Source organism: Cetorhinus maximus, chromosome 28, assembly GCF_964194155.1.
Source record: "Cetorhinus maximus chromosome 28, sCetMax3.hap1.1, whole genome shotgun sequence".
Classification (NCBI taxonomy): domain Eukaryota; kingdom Metazoa; phylum Chordata; class Chondrichthyes; order Lamniformes; family Cetorhinidae; genus Cetorhinus; species Cetorhinus maximus.
In genome coordinates, this window is record NC_135906.1 from 16,487,393 (window position 1) to 16,506,754 (window position 19,362).

Genomic DNA, 19,362 nt, shown 5'->3' on the forward strand with positions numbered 1-19,362 from the left:
CTTCTCTTTTATTCTTCCTGTTAAATTGGACAATTTCACATTTTCCCACATTAAGCTCCATTTGCCAGATCTTTGCCCACTCACAATCTATCTATATCTTTTTGTAGCCTCCTTATGTCCTCTTCACAACTTACTTTCCTATCTTATTGTCATCAGCAAATTTGGCAACCATCCAAGTCATTTATATAAATTGTAAACAGTTGAGGTCCCAGTGCTGATCCCTGTGGCACACCACTCATTACATCTTGTCAACCTGAAAAAGACCCATTTATGCCTACTCTCTGCTGCCTGTTAGCCAGCCAATCTTCTATCCATGCCAATATATTGCCCCTATACCATGAGCTTATATTTTCCTCAGTAACCTTTGATTTGGCACTTTAACAAATGCCTTCTGGAAATCTAAGTACAGTGCATCCACCAGTTCCCCTTTATCCACAGAACATGTTACTTTCTCAAAGAACTCCAATAAGTTGGTTAAACATGATTTTCCTTTCACAAAACCATGTTGAGTCTGCCTGATTACCTTGAACTTATCCAAGTGCCCTGCTGTAGCTTCCTTAATAATAGTTTCTAACATTTTCCCTGTAACAGATGTTTTGCTAACTGGCCTGTAGTTTCCCGCTTTCTGGCTCCTTCCCTTTTTGAATAATGGAGTTACATTTGCTATCTTCCAACCTAATGGGACCTTCCCCGAATCTAGGGAGTTTCGGAAAATTAAAACCAATGCATCAATTATCTCACCAGACACTTCTTTTAAGATCCTAGGATGAAGTCCATCAGGATCCGGGCTCTTCTCAGCCCACAGCTCCAACAATTTACTCAGTGCTACTTCTCTGGTGATTGTAATTTTCCTGAGTTCCTCCCTACCTTCCATTTCCTGATTCATAGCTGCTTCTGGGATGTTACTTGTATCCTCTATAGTGAAAACTGATGCAAAATACCTGTTCAATTCATCTGCCTTTTCCTTGTTTTCTATTATCAATTCTCCAGACTCACTTTCTATAAGACAAATGCTCGCTTTGTTAACTCGTTTCTTTTTAAAATATTTATAGAAACTCTTACTATCCGTTTTTATATTTCTGGCTCGCTTTCTCTTGTACTCTAATTTTTCCCTCCTTATTAATCTTTTGGTCATCCTTTGTTGCTCCTTATATTCTGTCTAATCTCTTGGCCTTCCACATATCTTTGCACAATTATATACTTTTTCTTTAAGCTTGATACTATCTTTCTACTTAACCACCAATGGTGTGTCCGTCCCTTGGACTTTTTCTTACTCGTTGGAATGTATCTATTCTGTGCATTCTGAAATACCCCCCTTAACTATTTGCCACTGCATCTCTATTGACCTATCCCTTAACCTAATTTGCCAATTCACTTTAGTTCTCTCTGCTTTCATGCCCTCATAATTTCCCTTTTTTGAGTTTAAAAACATAGCCTTGGACCCACTCCTTTCTCCCTCAAATTGAATGTAAAATCCAATCATATTATAGTTGCTGCTACCTAGGGGCTCCTTCACTATGAGATCATTAATTAATCCCATTGCGTTGCACAATACCAGGTCTAGTTGGCTCCTGAACATGCTGCTCTAAGAAACCATCTCAGGAACATTCTATGAACTCCTCATCTAGGCTACCTTTGCCCATCTGACTTTTCCAGTCAATATGTAGATTAAAATCGCCCATGATTATCGCTGTGCCTTTCTGACAAGCTCCCATTATTTCTTCCCTTATGCTCCATCCTACCGTGTGGTTACCATTGGGGGCCATGATTCCCACAAGTGACTTCTTGCCTTTACCATTTCTCATCTCTACCCAAACTGTTTCCTGAACTTAGGTCATCCTAGTTTCCTGAACTTAGGTCATCCTTCTCTATTGTGCTAATACCATCATTAACTAATAGAGCCACCCCTCCACCTTTTCCTCGCTTCCTGTCCTTCTTAAATGCCCTATACCCTTTAATATTCAGGTCTCAATCCATGTCCTCCTGCAGCCATGTCTCTGTAATGGCTATCAAATCGTACCTATTTATCTCTATGTGTGCTGTCAGTTCATCTGTTTTGTTTTGAATGCTTCGTGCATTCAGATACAGAGGCTTTAGTTTGATCCTTTTATTCTTTTTATAACCTCTAGTCTGTTCAGTTGATTTACTGTTAGATTTGCACTCTCTATCCCTTCCTGTCATGGTCTGTTTATCATTTCCCGTAATAAGAGCCTTGTCTCTGCTCTTTGATTTACCACATCTTCTCAAATTGGCACCCTTGCCCCCACTACTTAATTTAAAATCCTGTCTACTTCCCTAGTTATGCGGCTTGCATGAACATTGGTCCCAGCACGGTTCAGGTGTAGACCGTCCCAACGGTACAGATCGCACTTTCCCCAGTATTTCTGCCAGTGCCCCACGAACTGGAATCCACTTCTCCCACACTAGTCTTTGAGCCAGGCATTCATCTCCTTATCTGATTTGTCCTATGCCAATTTGCACGTGGCTCAGGTAATAATCCAGCGATTGTGACCTTTGAGGTTCTGCTTCTTAACTTTGTGCCAAGCTCCTCATACTAACTGTGCAGATCCCCTTCTTTGTCCTGCCTATGTCGTTGGTACCAACATGGACCACAACGACTGGGTCCTATTCCACCTACTGCAATTTCCTTTCCAGGCCCGAGCAGATGCCCCGACCCCCGGCCCCGGGCAGGAAATACAGCCGTCTGGATTCACGCTCTTTGCTGCAGAGAACGGTGTCAATCCCTCTGACTATACTGTCCCCTACTACCACTACATTCCTTGTAACTAATCCCTGCTTGAATGGCTTCCTGTACCACGGTGCCATGGCCAGTTAGCTCATCCGCCCTGCAGCCCCCACTCTCATCTAAAGAAGCTGAAAAAACCTCAAACCTGTTGGACAATTGCAAGGGCCCAGGCTCCTGTACTCCTGCCCTCTGGGTCCCCTTACCTGCCTCACTTGCAGTCACACCCTCCTGTCCCTGACCACTGACCAAATCTTGTCCGGTCCCTGTGTCTTGTCAACTTACAGTACAGACAGCCTATCCAATACCTCCTCCTTATCAATTTTAACTCCTTCTAGGGTCAGCACTCTGTGGAAGAACAACATAGAACAAGTGACAGATTATCCTGAGGGGGAGAGGATGGGGGGGTCCAGGTGCAATGGTAGGGGGAAAAGGATTTAAAAAGGGATAAAAAGGGGATAAAACAATGAATAAATGAAGAAAACTGAAAATAAGTAAATAAATAAAAATAAATTTTTTAAAAAGGGTGAAGATAGAGGAGAGAGTTCATGGTTTGAAGTTGTTGAACTCAATGTTCAGTCCAGAAAGCTGTAAATTGCCTAATCGGAAGATAAGGTGCTGTTCCTCCAGTTTGCGTTGACCTTCACTGGAACATTGCAGCAGGCCAAGGACGGACATGCACATGAGAGCAGGGTGGAGTGTTGAAACGGCAAGTGACAGGGAGGTCAGGGTCATGCTTGCGGACAGACCGAAGGTGTTCCGCAAAGCGGTCACCCAGTCTGCGTTTGGTCTCCCCAATGTAGAGGAGACCGCATTGGGAGAAGCGAATGCAGTAGACCAAATTGAAGGAGATGCAAGTGAAGCGCTGCTTCACCTGAAAGGAGTGTTTGGGCCCTTGGAAGGTGAGGAGGGAGCAGGTAAAGGGGCAGGTGTTGCATCTTCTGAGATTGCATGGGAAGGTGCCGTAGGAAGGGGATGAGGTGTTGCGGGTGATGGAGTGGACCAGGGTGTCCTGGAGGGAACAGTCCCTATGGAATGCTGACGATGGGAGGGTGAAGGGAAGATGTGTTTGATGATGGAATCTTGCTGGAGTTGGCGGAAATGGCAGCGTATTCATTTAATACCTCAGCTATACTCTTTGTCTCCAAGTGTAAATCCCCTTTTTGGTCCCTAATCAGCCCTACTACTCCTCTTACCACCCTTTTACCATTAATATTCCTGTAGAACACACAATCATTGCCACAACTCTCATTCTCACCCCACTTACACTCACCTCCCCACTCCTCCCAAACACACACACATTGACAGTGTTATCAAGCACTTAGTCAGCAACCCTCGACATTCAATGGCATTACCATCACTGAATCCCTCACTATCAACATCCTGGGAGTTATCATTGACCAGAAACTGAACTGAACTAGCCATATAAATAATTTGGCTACAGTTAACAGGTCAGACGTTAGGAATCCTGTGGAGAGTAACTCATCTGTTGACTCCTCAAAGCCTGCCCACCACCTACAAGTTACAAGTCAGGGGTGTGATGGAATACTCTCCACTTGCCTGGATGAATGTAATTCCAACAACACTCAAGAAGCTCAATAACATCCAGGACAAAGCAGTTTGCTCGGCACCCCATCCACCATCTTAAACATTCACTGCCTCCACCACTGTACACAGTGTCAGCAGTGTGTGTACCATCTACAAGATGCACTGTCGCAACTCACCAAGGCTCCTTCGACAGCACCTTTCAAACACACGACCGCTACCATCTAGAAGGACAAGGGCAGCCGATAGATGGAAACACCACCACCTGGAACTTCCGCTCCAAGTCACACACCAGCCTGATTTGGAAATATATCACCGTTCCTTCACTGTCGCTGGGTCAAAATACTGGAACTCCCTACACCACATAGAGTGTAACAGTTCAAGAAAGCAGCTCACCGGCACTTTCTCTAGGGAACTTAAGAATGGGTAAAAAATGCTGATCTTGCCGGTGATGCGCATATCCCATGAAAGAGTAAAAAGTACACTCTCCCCACATCCCACACACTTGCAATTATGCAGTGGTCATTTTGAATAGTTTGATAATATATTTTATAATACATTTGTCATGAAATACATTGTTGCACATTTCGTGGAAAATAAAGATGTGCTGGAATCTATCTCCGGGGGCTCAGTTAGTGAACAGAACCACACTGAGTTGATATCATGGCTGTGTTGAATGAGCTGTGGTCTCCGCTGGACGGTCAGCAGTTGCCACATTGCCGTACCACCCCTGGGTCTGCCATGTTTGATCAGGACACAGTGAAACCCACAAGTAAGAGCATGAGGACAGAATTGGATTGGGCCTCCAGTGCCAACACGAGCTCTAAGAGAGTTGCCCCACATGACTGTTGCCTGATACCCTGCTCCTGAAACTTGGTTAATGGCTGAAGTCAGTTATACCAAAATGGTTCTGTTTCAAAGAGGGGCCATAGCTCCAGTTAATCATAGACGCTGGGCAGCACTGGATGGGTTTATTAATTGGCCTGCACAACATTTGTGCTTTTTGATATTTTAACCATGAGGGGTGGGGTTTGAAAATATGCTGCCCAGGTTTGTATTCACACCTCCCTCTCTGTCTCTATAACAGTTCAAGAGGATGCTGAACAGGGAACTGACTCATCTCTCAGAAATGAGCCGTTCAGGGAACCAGGTCTCTGAGTACATCTCCAGCACCTTCCTCGGTAAGTGAGAAGACATCCTGGAGAAAGACCCTGTAGGGCAGGCACCCTGGGAGGAGACGGGGGAGAGCAGGCATCCTAGAGAAGGACAGAGGGAGAGGAGGTACCCCAGGGAGAGACAGAGAGAGAGGAGGTAACCCAGGGAGAGACAGAGAGAGAGAGGAGGTAACCCAGGGAGAGATGGAGGGAGGGGAGATAACTCAGGGAGAGACAGAGGGAGAGAGGAGGTAACCCAGGGAGAGACAGAGAGAGAGAGAGGAGGTAACCCAGGGAGAGACAGAGGGAGGGGAGGTAACTCAGGGAGAGACAGAGAGAGAGGAGGTAACCCAGGGAGAGACAGAGGGAGAGGAGCTATCTCAGGGAGAGACCAAGGGAGAGGAGATAATTCAGGGAGAGACAGAGAGAGGAGGTAATCCAGGGTGAGACAGAGGGAGAGGAGACACTGAGAGAGACAGAGGGAGAGGAGGCACCCCAGGGAGAGACCGAGGGAGAGGAGGCACCCCAGGGAGAGACAGACTGAGAGGTGGGATTTTAGGAAGAGACAGAGGGAGAGGAGGGTGGGAAGAGAGGTTCAGGGAGGGAATGGGAGAGAAGAGGGAGAGGATTGGGTGAGTTAGATATATACATACAGAAAACCATGTTGTTTTCCGGGTGGTACGTTTGTTGCAGTTTTAAGTCTGCCCAAGGGCACCTCGACAAAAGCAGAGACTAACCCCTACTCTGTGTCTCTGTATTTGTGTGTCTGTACTTATGTGTGTGTTGGTGTATTTGTGTGTCTCTGTATATTTCTGTGGGTATCTGTATTTCTGCCTGTGTATTTATGTGGGCATCGATACATTTGTGTGGGTGTCTATGTATTTGTGTGTGTATTTGTGTGGATGCCTGTGTATTTGTATGTATTTGTATGGGTATCTGTATATTTGTGTGGGTATCAGTGTATTTGTGTGGGTGTCTATATATTTGTGTGGGTGTCTGTGTATTTGTGTGGGTATCAGTGTATTTGTGTGGGTGTCTATATATTTGTGTGCGTATCTGTGTATTTGTGTGGGTCATCTGTGTATTTGTGTGTGTATCTATGTATTTGTGTGGGTATCTGTGGATTTGTGTGTGTATTTGTGTGTGTATCTGCGTATTTGTGTGTATTTGTGTGGGTGTCTATATATTTGTGTGTGTATTTGTGTGAGTATATGTATTTACGTGTGTATTTGTGTGGGCGTCTATGTATTTGTGCATGTATTTGTGTGGGTATCGGTGTATTTGTGTGGTTACCTATGTATTTGTGTGGGAATCTGTGTATTTGTATGTGTGTGTGTATTTGTGTGGGTATCTGTATGTATGTGTTTATTTGTCTGTGTATCTGTGTATTTGTGAGGGTATCTGTGTATTTGTGTCCGTGTATTTGTGTGGGTATCTGTGTATTTGTGTGGGTGCCTATGTATTTGTGTGTGTATTTATGTGGGTGTCTGTATATTTGTATGGGTACCTGTGTATTTGTGTAGGTATCAGTGTATTTGTGTGGGTGTCTATGTATTTGTGTGGGTATCTGCATATTTGTGTGTGTATCTGTATATTTGTGGCTGTGTATTTGTGTGGGTGTCTGTGTATTTGTGTGTGTTTCTGTGTATTTGTATGGGCACCTGTGTTTTTGTACATGCCTATGTATTTGTGTGTGTGTTTGTGTTTGTATTTGTTTGGGAGTCTATGTATTTGTGTATATATTTGTGTGGGTATCTGTGTATTTGTGTGGGTATCTGTGTATTTGTGTGTGCTTCTGTGTATTTGTGTGGGTATCTGTGTTTTTTGTGGGTTTCAAGTATTTGTGTGTGTATTTGTGTGGGTGTCTATGTATTTGTGCGGGTATCTGTGTATTTGTGTATGTATTTGTCTTTGTATCTCCATATTTATGTGGGTGCCTATGTATTTGTGTGTGTATTTGTGTGGGTTTCTATGTATTTGTGCCTGTGTATTTGTGTGGGTATCTGTGTATTTGTGTTTGTATTTGTTTGGGAGTCTATGTATTTGTGTATGTATTTGTGTGGGTATCTGTGTATTTGTGTGGGTATCTGTGTACTTGTGTGTGCTTCTGTGTATTTGTGTGGGTATCTGTGTTTTTGTGGGTTTCAAGTATTTGTGTATAAATGTGTGTGGGTGTTTATGTATTTGTGTGGGTATCTGTGTATTTGTGTTTGTATTTGTTTGGGAGTCTATGTATTTGTGTATGTATTTGTGTGGGTATCTGTGTATTTGTGTGGGTATCTGTGTATTTGTGTATGTATTTGTCTTTGTATCTCCATATTTGTGTGGGTGCCTATGTATTTGTGTGTGTATTTGTGTGGGTTTCTGTGTATTTGTGCCTGTGTATTTGTGTGGGTGTCTATGTATTTGTGTGGGTATCTGTGTATTTATGTCTGTGTATTTGTGTGGGTATCTGTGTATTTGTGTCTATGTATTTGTGTCTGTGTATTTGTGTGGGTGTCTGTGTATTTGTGTCTATGTATTTGTGTGGGTGTCTGTGTATTTGTGTCTATGTATTTGTGTGGGTGTCTGTGTATTTGTGTCTGTGTATTTGTGTCTGTGTATTTGTGTCTATGTATTTGTGTGGGTGTCTGTGTATTTGTGTCTATGTATTTGTGTAGGTGTCTGTGTATTTGTGTGGGTGTCTGTGTATTTGTGTCTGTGTATTTGTGTGGGTGTCTGTATTTGTGTCTATGTATTTGTGTGGGTGTCTGTGTATTTGTGTCTATGTATTTGTGTGGGTGTCTGTGTATTTGTGTGGGTGTCTGTGTATTTGTGTCTGTGTATTTGTGTCTGTGTATTTGTGTGGGTGTCTGTGTATTTGTGTCTATGTATTTGTATGGGTGTCTGTGTATTTGTGTCTATGTATTTGTGTGGGTGTCTGTGTATTTGTGTCTATGTATTTGTGTGGGTGTCTGTGTATTTGTGTCTATGTATTTGTGTGGGTGTCTGTGTATTTGTGTCTATGTATTTGTGTGGGTGTCTGTGTATTTGTGTCTATGTATTTGTGTGGGTGTCTGTGTATTTGTGTCTATGTATTTGTGTGGGTGTCTGTGTATTTGTGTCTATGTATTTGTGTGGGTGTCTGTGTATTTGTGTCTATGTATTTGTGTGGGTATCTGTGAATTTGTGTCTATGTATTTGTATGCGTATCTGTGTATTTGTGTGGGTATCTGTGTATTTTGCCTATCCTCATTCTTTCTGCCAGAACACGTAACTTCATATTTCTCTGCATTAACTTTCACCTACCACCTGTCACTTCCTTTCAGATAAGCAGAATGAAGTGGAGATCCCACCTCCCACACAGAAGGAACGAGACAAGAAAAAGAAACTGCCCATGTGTCAGATCAGTGGTGTGAAGAAACTGACCCACAGCTCTAGCTTCAACCTCAGTAACTCCAGCATCCCCAGGTTTGGAGTGAAGACCCAGCAGGAGGAAGCACTGACCAAGGTAATATTAACGTGTGGCACCCAGAACACAAGTATCAGCCAGCAAGGAGCAAACTGGCATTGTGCCAAGTCTGCCAACTGCTCCAGCTTGCTCTCCTGGTAAGCGAACTCACTGAAAATCCCATGGAAATGCCTAGCCTTCTGTGGTACTGAACCTCAGAGAACAGAAGAGACCAGGTTTCTCCTCAAGCCTGTGCAATTAGCTGATCTACGTTAGGGCAGCTCTGCAGTTGACCCTAGTCCCCTGGCTCCCAAGCACAGCACTCATTGACTTCTGATTCCAAGTGGATGGATGAGAATAGACACTTAGGGAGTATATAGCTTTAGACACAGCAATGATATGCTGAAATATTCAGCTGCTCCTGGATGGTGTGGTTCCAGACTGTCCATATCCCAGGAAGGCTCAGTACCTTCAGGAGAGGAAGACCTGTACCCCAGGGAGAGTCAGCACCCTCAGGAGAGAAGGGACTGTACCCCAGGGAGGGTCGACACCTTCAGGAGAGGAGGGACTGTAACCCAGGGAGAGTCAGGAGAGGGGGAACTGCACCCTAGAGATTTCAGGAGAGGGGGATGTGTATCCCCGGGAGAATTAGCACCTTCAGGACCAATGGCCTGATAGAATCAATCAATAATATTACAATTTTCCAGCTGTTCTGTTCTTTTTTAATTTATTCTTTCACGGGATGTGGGTGTCGCTGTCTGGGCCAGAATTTATTGCCTGTCCCTAATTGCCCATGAGAAGGTGGTGGTGAGCTGCCTTCTTTAACCGCTGCAGTCCATGTGGTGTAGGTACACCCACAGTGCTGTTAGGAAGGCAGTTCCAAGATTTTGACCCAGCGACAGTGAAGGAACGGCGATATATTTCCAGGTCAGGATTGCGTGTAGTTTGGAGGGGAACTTCCAGGTGGTGGTGTTCCCATGTGCCTGCTGCCCTTATTCTTCAAAGTGGTAGAGGTAGCTCGTGGGTTTAGAAGGTGCTGCCGAAAGAGCCTTGGTGAGTTGCTGCAGTGCATTTTGTAGATGGTACATACTGCTGCTACTGTGCGTTGGTGGTGGAGGGAGTGGATGTGATGCCAATCAGGCGGCTGCTTTGTCCTGGACGGTGTCAAGCTCCTTGAGTGTTGTAGGAGCTGCACTCATCCAGGTAAGTGGGGAGTATTCCATCACACTCCTGACTTGTGCCTTGTAGGTTATGGACAGGCGTTGGGGAGTCGGGAGGTGAGTTACTCGTTGCACGATTCCTAGCCTCTGACCTGCTCTTGTAGCCACACTATTTATATAGCTCATCCAGTTCAATTTCTGGTCAATGGTAATCCCCCCCAGAATGTTGATAGTGGGGGATTCGGTGACAGTAATGCTGTTGAATGTCAAAGGGCGATGGTTAGAGATTGTTGGAGATGGTCATTGACTGGCACTTGTGTGACACGAATGTTACTTTGCACTTGTTCAGCCCAAGCCTGGATATTGTCCAGGTCTTGCCGCATTTGGACATGGACTGTTTCAGTATCTGAGGAGTCGCGAATGGTGTTGAACATTGTGCAATCATCAGCGAACACCCCCACTTCTGATCTTATGATGGAAGGAAGGTCATTGACGAAGGATACAAAAACAGAAAATGCTGGAAAAACTCAGCAGGTCTAACAGCATCTGTGGAGAGAAAAACAGAGTTAAAGTTTCGAGTCCGTATGACTCTTTTTCAGAGCTCTAGCGTTAACTCTGTCTTTCTCTCCACAGATGCTGTGAAACCTGCTGAGTTTTTCCAGCATTTTCTGTTTTTGTTTCAGATTTCCAGCATCCGCAGTATTTTGCTTTTATCATTGATGAAGGATATTTGGGTTGTGTTTAGAGTGTTGTCCTGTTTCTTCTAGGAATTGGATGATTTGAACATATGGGGCCTTAACATTTTCCGGGTTTCGGAGTTCTCTAACAACAGGCCACTCAGCTGCATCATGTATGCTATCTTCCAGGTAGGAACTTAACTTGCCTAACAGACAGTGTAGGGTCAGGGTTATTCTGGGTAACTGTTTATTTAGCGTAACGTTCTCTCACAGTATAACTGTTAGTGCAATCACCAAGTAATCAACTAACCAAAAGAACCAAATTAACCAACTGACCAGAACTGACAACCAAATGGACAAGATTTCACATTTAAACCAAAATCAACATTATTCAGACATGAATTAACAAGCAAATCACAGATATATATTACAAAATACACATTAACTCTCAGATACAACGAAGATAAATCTCACAGATTTGCTGGAAAGCCTGTCACACAGTCTCCCGTCCGGCCCCGCCCATATCACACCCCGGGCACCGGCCCCACCCAGATCCCCCCTCCCCCGGGCACCAGCCCCGCCTAGATCACCCCTCCCCCGGGCACCGGCCCCGCCCAGATCACCCCTCCCCCGGGCACCGGCCCCGCCCAGATCACCCCTCCCCCGGGCACCGACCCAGCCCAGATCACACCCCGGGCACCGGCCCCGCCCAGATCCCCCCACCCCCGGGCATCGACCCCGCCCAGATCACACCCCCCTCCCCCTGGCACCGGCCCCGCCCAGATCACACCCCGGGCACCGGCCCCACCCAGATCACACCCCCTCCCCCTGGCACCGGCCCCGCCCAGATCACACCCCGGGCACCGGCCCCGCCCAGATCACACCCCGGGCACCGGCCCCGCCCAGATCACACACCCCTCCCCCGGGCACCGACCCCGCCCAGATCACACCCCGGGCACTGGCCCCGCCCAGATCACACCCCCCTCCCCCGGGCACCAGCCCCGCCCAGATCACACCTCGGGCACCGGCCCCGCCCAGATCACATCTCGGGCACCGGCCCCACCCAGATCACACCCCGGGCTCCAGCCCCGCCCAGATCACACACCGGGCTCCGGCCCCGCCCAGATCATACCCCGGGCTCTGGCCCCGCCCAGATCATACCCCGGGCACCAGCCCGGCCCAGATCACACACGGGGCTCCGACCCCCCTGCAACTTCACTCCTCAGGCTCCGACCCACTGCACCTTCACTCCTCAGGCTCCGACCCCGCTGCACCTTCACGCCCCGGGTTCAGACCTCACTGCACCTTTGTCCCCAGGCCTTGGCAGCACTCACCGCCACCAGTGTTCACTGCTCTTCCGATCGGAGTCAGTTTCTCACCTATTTGCTGTTTTCTATTCCATCTCCCCACGCAGGCCACCACTTCACTCACTAACAACAGCGCTTTGACCATCTGGCTTGGACTCTCAGAGCAGTGCAAAGGCCAGCCCCAAAACCCGCCTGCCAAACACAGGCGTTACCCTGATCCATTAACACAGATTCCGGTGCACTGTTCAGAGTCACTGTTTATTTAGTGTAAGGGTCACTCACCGTGTTACTGTACAGAGTCACTGTTTATTTAGTGTAAGGGTCACTCACTGTGTTACTGTACAGAGTCACTGTTTATTCAGTGTAAGGGCCATTCACTGTAACTGTACAGAGTCACTGTTTATTCAGGGTAAGGGTCACTTACTGTATAACTGTACAGAGTCACTGTTTATTCAGTGTAAGGGTCACTCACTGTGTTACTGTACAGAGTCACTGTTTATTCAGTGTAAGGGTCATTCACTGTAACTGTACAGAGTCATTGTTTATTCAGCGTAAGGGTCACTCACTGTAACTGTACCGAGTCACTGTTTATTCAGTGTAAGGGGCACTCACTGTGTAAGTGTACATGATAACTGTTTATTCAGTGTAAGGGTCACTCGCTGTAACTGTACCAAGTCACTGTTTATTCAGTGTAAGGGTCACTCACTGCGTAGCTGTACAGAGTGACTGTTTATTCAGTGTAAGGGTCACTCAATGTGTAACTGTACAGAGTCACTGTTTATTCAGTGTAAGGGTCACTCACTGTGTTACTGTACAGAGTCACTGTTAATTCAGGGTAAGGGTCATTCACTGTAACTGTACAGAGTCACTGTTTATTCAGTGTAAGGATCACTTGCTGTGTTACTGTACAGAGTCACTGTTTATTCAGGGTGAGGATCACTCACTTTAATTTTACAGTGTCACTGTTTATTCAGTGTAAGGATCACTCACTGTGTTACTGTACAGAGTCACTGTTTATTCAGGGCGAGGGTCATTCACTGTAACTGTACAGTGTCACTGTTTATTCAGTGTAAGGGTCACACACTGTGTAACTGTACAGAGTGACTGTTTATTCAGTGTAAGGGTCACTCAATGTGTAACTGTACAGAGTCACTTTTTATTCAGTGTAAGGGTCACTCACTGTGTTACTGTACAGAGTCACTGTTAATTCAGGGTAAGGGTCATTCACTGTAACTGTACAGAGTCACTGTTTATTCAGTGTAAGGATCACTTGCTGTGTTACTGTGCAGAGTCACTGTTTATTCAGGGTGAGGATCACTCACTGTAACTGTACCGAGTCACTGTTTATTCAGTGTAAGGGGCACTCACTGCGTAGCTGTACAGAGTCACTGTTTATTCAGTGTAAGGGTCACTCAATGTGTAACTGTACAGAGTCACTATTTATTCAGTGTAAGGGTCACTCACTGTGTTACTGTACAGAGTCACTGTTAATTCAAGGTACGGGTCATTCACTGTAACTGTACAGAGTCACTGTTTATTCAGGGTAAGGATCACTCACAGTGTTACTGTACAGAGTCACTGTTTATTCAGGGTAAGGGTCACTCATTATATAACTGTACATGACAACTGTTAATTCAGTGTAAGGGTCACTCACTGTAACTGTACCGAGTCACTGTTTATTCAGTGTAAGGGGCACTCACTGCGTAGCTGTACAGAGTCACTGTTTATTCAGTGTAAGGGTCACTCAATGTGTAACTGTACAGAGTCACTGTTTATTCAGTGTAAGGGTCACTCACTGTGTTACTGTACAGAGTCACTGTTTATTCAGGGTGAGGATCACCCACTGTAATTTTACAGAGTCACTGTTTATTCAGTGTAAGGGGCACTCACTGTGTAATTGTACATGATAACTGTTTATTCAGTGTAAGGGTCACTCACTGTGTAACTGTACAGAGTCAATGTTTATTCAGTGTAAGGGTCACTCACTGTAACTGTACCGAGTCACTGTTTATTCAGTGTAAGGGTCACTCACTGCGTAGCTGTACAGAGTGACTGTTTATTCAGTGTAAGGGTCACTCAATGTGTAACTGTACAGAGTCACTGTTTATTCAGTGTAAGGGTCACTCACTGTATAACTGTACAGAGTCACTGTTTACTCAGTGTAAGGGTCACTCACTGTGTTACTGTACAGAGTCACTGTTTATTCAGTGTAAGGATCACTCACTTTAATTTTACAGTGTCACTGTTTATTCAGGGTATGGATCACTCACTGTGTAACAGTACAGAGTCACTGTTTATTCAGGGTGAGGATCACTCACTTTAATTTTACAGTGTCACTGTTTATTCAGGGTATGGATCACTCGCTGTGTAACAGTACAGAGTCACTGTTTATTCAGGGTGAGGATCACTCACTTTAATTTTACAGTGTCACTGTTTATTCAGTGTAAGGGTCACTCACTGTGTAACTGTACAGAGTCAATGTTTATTCAGTGTAAGGGTCACTCACTGTAACTGTACCGAGTCACTGTTTATTCAGTGTAAGGGTCACTCACTGCGTAGCTGTACAGAGTGACTGTTTATTCAGTGTAAGGGTCACTCAATGTGTAACTGTACAGAGTCACTGTTTATTCAGTGTAAGGGTCACTCACTGTATAACTGTACAGAGTCACTGTTTATTCAGTGTAAGGATCACTCACAGTGTTACTATACAGAGTCACTGTTTATTCAGTGTAAGGATCACTCACTGTGTTACTGTACAGAGTCACTGTTTATTCAGTGTAAGGATCACTCACTGTAATTTTACAGTGTCACTGTTTATTCAGGGTATGGATCACTCACTTTAATTTTACAGTGTCACTGTTTATTCAGTGTAAGGGGCACTCACTGTGTTACTGTACAGAGTCACTGTTTATTCAGTACAAGGATCGCTCACTAACTGTACAGTGTCACTGTTTATTCAGGGTAAGGATCACTCACTGTGTAATTGTACATGATCACTGTTTATTTAGTGTAAGAGTCACTCACTGTGTTACTGTACAGAGTCACTATTTATTCAGGGTATGGTTCACTCACCGTGTTACTGTACAGATTCACTGTTTATTCAGTGTCAAGGTCACTCACTGTGTTACTGTACAGAGTCACTGTTTATTCAGTGTCAGGGTCACTCACTGTGTTACTGTACAGAGTCACTGTTTATTCAGGGTAAGGGTCACTCACCGTGTTACTGTACAGAGTCACTGTTTATTCACAGTAAGGATCATTTGTTGTGTTTATTTCAGGAGAGAGACTTGATGAAGACCTTCAGGATTCCGGTTGACACTTTCCTCACCTACATCATGACACTGGAGGACCATTACCATGCGGATGTCGCCTACCACAACAGTTTGCATGCAGCTGATGTCACCCAGTCCACACACGTACTGCTGTCTACCCCGGCCCTCGATGTGAGTACATTTCACCCTCACTCCTGCTCACTAGATCTCTTTTGCACTGTGGGGTAGGTGGGAACGACATATCACCCGCCAATTGCAAGGTGAGTGCAACTTCTGCAGCCTCCCTGCCCAGACACCAAGACAGATTCTCAGTCAGATTATTTTGATCCTTTCTGGATGACTGTTTGCTGACCTCACTCAGTTGGGTCCTGTTGACTGAAGGAGGATTTGCTGTGTCATTTAGGCTGCACTTTGATTGAGGCTGGATGACAAATATTTACAAATAGGAGCGTGGTCACCACTACAACATGCGCCTCTGACTGCAGCTGTTTCTTGCTATTTATTTCAGGCTGTCTTCACTGATCTGGAGACTCTTGCTGCATTGTTTGCTGCTGCGATTCACGACGTGGATCATCCAGGAGTTTCCAATCAGTTCCTCATCAACACCAGTGAGTATCAAACCCACCTCAGACACTTAACATTCTTATTCGTTCTCGGGGTGTGGCCATTGTAGGCAAGGCCATCATTTACTGCCCATCCCTAGTTTCCCTGAGAAGGTGATGATTGGCCTTCTTCATAAACCATTCATGACTTGATACAGCTGAATGGCTTGCTAGTCTGCTTCAGAGGGCAGACAAGCTGTGTGGTGTGAGACTGGAGCAAGACTGGACAGGAAAGCAGGTTTCCTTCCTGAAAGGACATTAGTGAACCAAGGTGAGTTTTTATCACAATCTATGAAGCTTCATGCGCACTGTTACTGAACACTAGCTTTTTCCAAATATTTTTATGAATTAAAATTCTCAGATTGTCCCAGAAGGATTTAAACTCTCAATTTCTGGATTATTGCTCCAGTAGCATGCCCACTATACTACCAGCCTTTACCTGGTATGGTAGTGGAAGCTGATCTGGGGAGACTGCTAACAGCCTGTATTTATTATTGATGGCGCTGAGGGCTGGAGGAATGAGTACCTTTGTTTGAAATGTTTATTCCGTCCTCTCTCAAAGGCCTGATGCTTGCTGGAAATGACGGGGTGATGGGAACCAGACAGTCTGCACTATCACCCTAGTGATTTCCTCATGTGTGAGCCCAGAGATCGACAGCTGGTAGGCTATTTGACTGTAGGCAGCATCATAGTCCGTCACCCAGTGTCCAGCAGGAGCAGCGGACCTGGGTCATTTGCAGCCCTTCCATAGTTCAGGTTGTGGTTAATTGTAGACCCTACAACGATCAGCAAACCCTGTGCTGAGTAGGCTTTGAACTAGAGGCCTCTTGGGGACGATTTTGAATATCACATAGGGCCACTGAACCAGCAAAGAAACTCAGCAAAGATCCTGAGGCTTGTCAAGCTCCTAAATGCTACAGCATTCTGCAGCCTTTGGAGCCTCCCTGGACTGGGTGACATTTGTATATCATTCACTAAGTAACTGTACAGGGTGACTGTTTGTCCAGCAGGGTAACGATCATTCACTGTGTCACTGTTTACTCAGCTGGGTAAGGGTCACTCACTGTGTAACTCTACAGAGTTTATTCAGGATAAGGGTCACTCACTGTAACTCTACAGAGTCACTGTTTATTCAACAAGGTGAGGATCACCCACTGTGTAACTGTACAGACTCACTGTTTATTCAAGCTAAGGGTCACTCACTGTAACTGTACAGAGTCACTGTTTATTCAGGGTAAGCTCCAGGCACTGGCACTCTGTGTGTTTGGAATGACCTTGTATGCTTTAGGACCTCTCCCCCAGATTGATGTAGCAGGGATGCTGGTTGTTGTCCAATACTGACAGTTATGTCACTGTCTCTCAGACTCCGAGCTGGCACTCATGTACAACGATGAGTCTGTCCTAGAGAATCATCATCTCGCTGTTGGCTTCAAACTTCTCCAGGAGGAAAACTGTGACATCTTCCAGAATCTCCCCAAACGGCAGCGGCAGAGTCTACGCAAAATGGTCATCGACATGGTGAGTATGTTTCTATCCCCTGTACTCGACAAGCCACTGCCCCCTGTTCTCGACAAGCCTCTGCCCCCTGTTCTCGACAAGCCTGTGCCCCCTGTTCTCGACAAGCCTGTGCCCCCTGTTCTCGACAAGCCTCTGCCCCCTGTTCTCGACAAGCCTCTGCCCCTGTTCTCGACAAGCTTCTGCCCCTGTTCTCGACATGGTGAGTATGCCTCTGCCCTCTGTTCTCCCATCTTGGTTCAGTGGGTAGCAGAGTCAGAGACAAGACAGAGACTTGAGCCCATAATGCAGGCCAGCACTGCGCATACCGTACTGAGGGAGTGCTGCACTGTGGGTACGGCTGTCTCTCAGATGAGATATGAAATATCACTAAAGCACATTGGGCGGAATCGGGCGTGCTTGGCAGCGTGAGTGGACGATATGGTAAGAAGGCCAAAAATTAGTTTCACAACGTTGTGAAAGCAGTTTTCGATTGTCCACTCAGCCCGTCGATGGCAGGCTGCAATTCCCACCTTCGGACGTCAGGAACCTCATTTTAATACATCTGCATGACATTGTGAGGCCAGCCTGCTGGAATCATCCCCCCCACCCCCCGCCCATCGTGCCAACATGTTTCACAACTGCAGTTAAAGGCGTGCACTTAGCGGGCTGCACTTTGAGGGGAACTAGGAGGTGAGTACACAATAACGTTGTGCATCGCTCACCCAGGTTGCCTGTTGGGCTTTAAGGTTGAAGCATGTAGGAGGCATGGGGGCAAGGACTGCCGTGCGGTTGAAGGTGGTGCACAAGCACGTGCAGGGTCAGGGGGAGGGAAGCGGCCACACATTAGGGACACCTTGTATAAAGTGACCATTCCTCTGCAGCTGAGACAGTTCCGGCGCAGCCACATTGACATGTGTGGAGTCAGGCCTCGAGCTTATCTGCCCACTCAGCAACGCAGAGGCATGAAAGTGCCACCAAGTGCTCCACCCCTTGGGCACAGACTGAAAACTAATGAGCATTTTAGTGGACTGCAGAACTGTTAGACGACTGGGCAAGTTGTATAATCTCCTCGCTAAATCTGGCCATGGAGCAGTCACTGGTGGAGGTGCTCACAGCCCCTGGCAATGTCATCATCCCGGTTTGGACCAGTCGCCCCCATGGTTCAAGCTAACAGCGCAGCCTTGCAGTGCGGGTTAGGAGAATGCCTGTGCCTGAGCTGAGAGCACAGCATGCAGTTCAATGGCCAAAGCTGCCGCCAATTGGTCAGGTGGAGTGGGGCAGGGGGAGGGTGGGGTTTCGGGCAGCTATGCAGTGCACTGAACTCTGGCCATCCAAGTGGTGGCCAGCACTCTCTGGGATGCGTTAAGAGGCCTTCAGACTTAACCAAGAGAGGTTCTTGGTATACCCAAGCTAACCCATGCATCTCTCGCTTTCATCCTGCAGGAGGAGTACATCAGGGGCATGGAGCCTGGTGAACTAGCTGTTTGCCTCTTGGCGTACAGAAAATGGGGAGGACAGAGAAGAGAGTGACGGAGGCACCCGGCTGTGCAGAGGGAGGAGCAGCACCCTCTGGAAGAAGGAGTGGCTGGGGCTCCGCACACGCTGCTGAAGGGCCACAGCGAACCATCGTTGGTCAGTGCCTCGCTAGACGCAGGGTCTACAGACACCACCTTTCATTCCTGTAGATGACCGAGAACGAGTGTCGCCGAAGACTGCGAGTGTCTCGGGAACTGAGGGCACACAACTTTGTGCATTTCGCCCGGGACCAAGTGAGCCAGGATGCAAGAACGATTGGATTTGCCCAGATCTCGGGTTTTCCACATGTGCAGGGTGCCATTGGCTGCACTCACTTGGCGCTCAGATCTCCACCACAAGAGGTCAACTATGTCAACAAGAAGGGCTTCCATTCACTGAATGTGCAGTTGGTGTGTGACCACCACAAGGCATCCTGCAGGTCTGGGCACGGTTTCTGGGG

General features: G+C 46.4%; 1 protein-coding gene across 3 annotated transcripts in view; it reads left to right on the plus strand.

Annotated features, from left to right (window-relative positions):
* pde4a (phosphodiesterase 4A, cAMP-specific) overlaps window positions 1-19,362 on the plus strand; it is a 416,509-nt gene that overhangs the window by 384,297 nt on the left and 12,850 nt on the right. For all 3 annotated transcript variants that reach the window (XM_078531259.1, XM_078531260.1, XM_078531262.1), the window contains 6 exons: window positions 5,376-5,469; window positions 8,751-8,932; window positions 10,800-10,898; window positions 15,295-15,459; window positions 15,797-15,896; window positions 17,254-17,408. In XM_078531259.1, coding sequence (XP_078387385.1) covers window positions 5,376-5,469; window positions 8,751-8,932; window positions 10,800-10,898; window positions 15,295-15,459; window positions 15,797-15,896; window positions 17,254-17,408 — 795 coding nt within the window. The remainder of the gene's footprint in view (window positions 1-5,375; window positions 5,470-8,750; window positions 8,933-10,799; window positions 10,899-15,294; window positions 15,460-15,796; window positions 15,897-17,253; window positions 17,409-19,362) is intronic.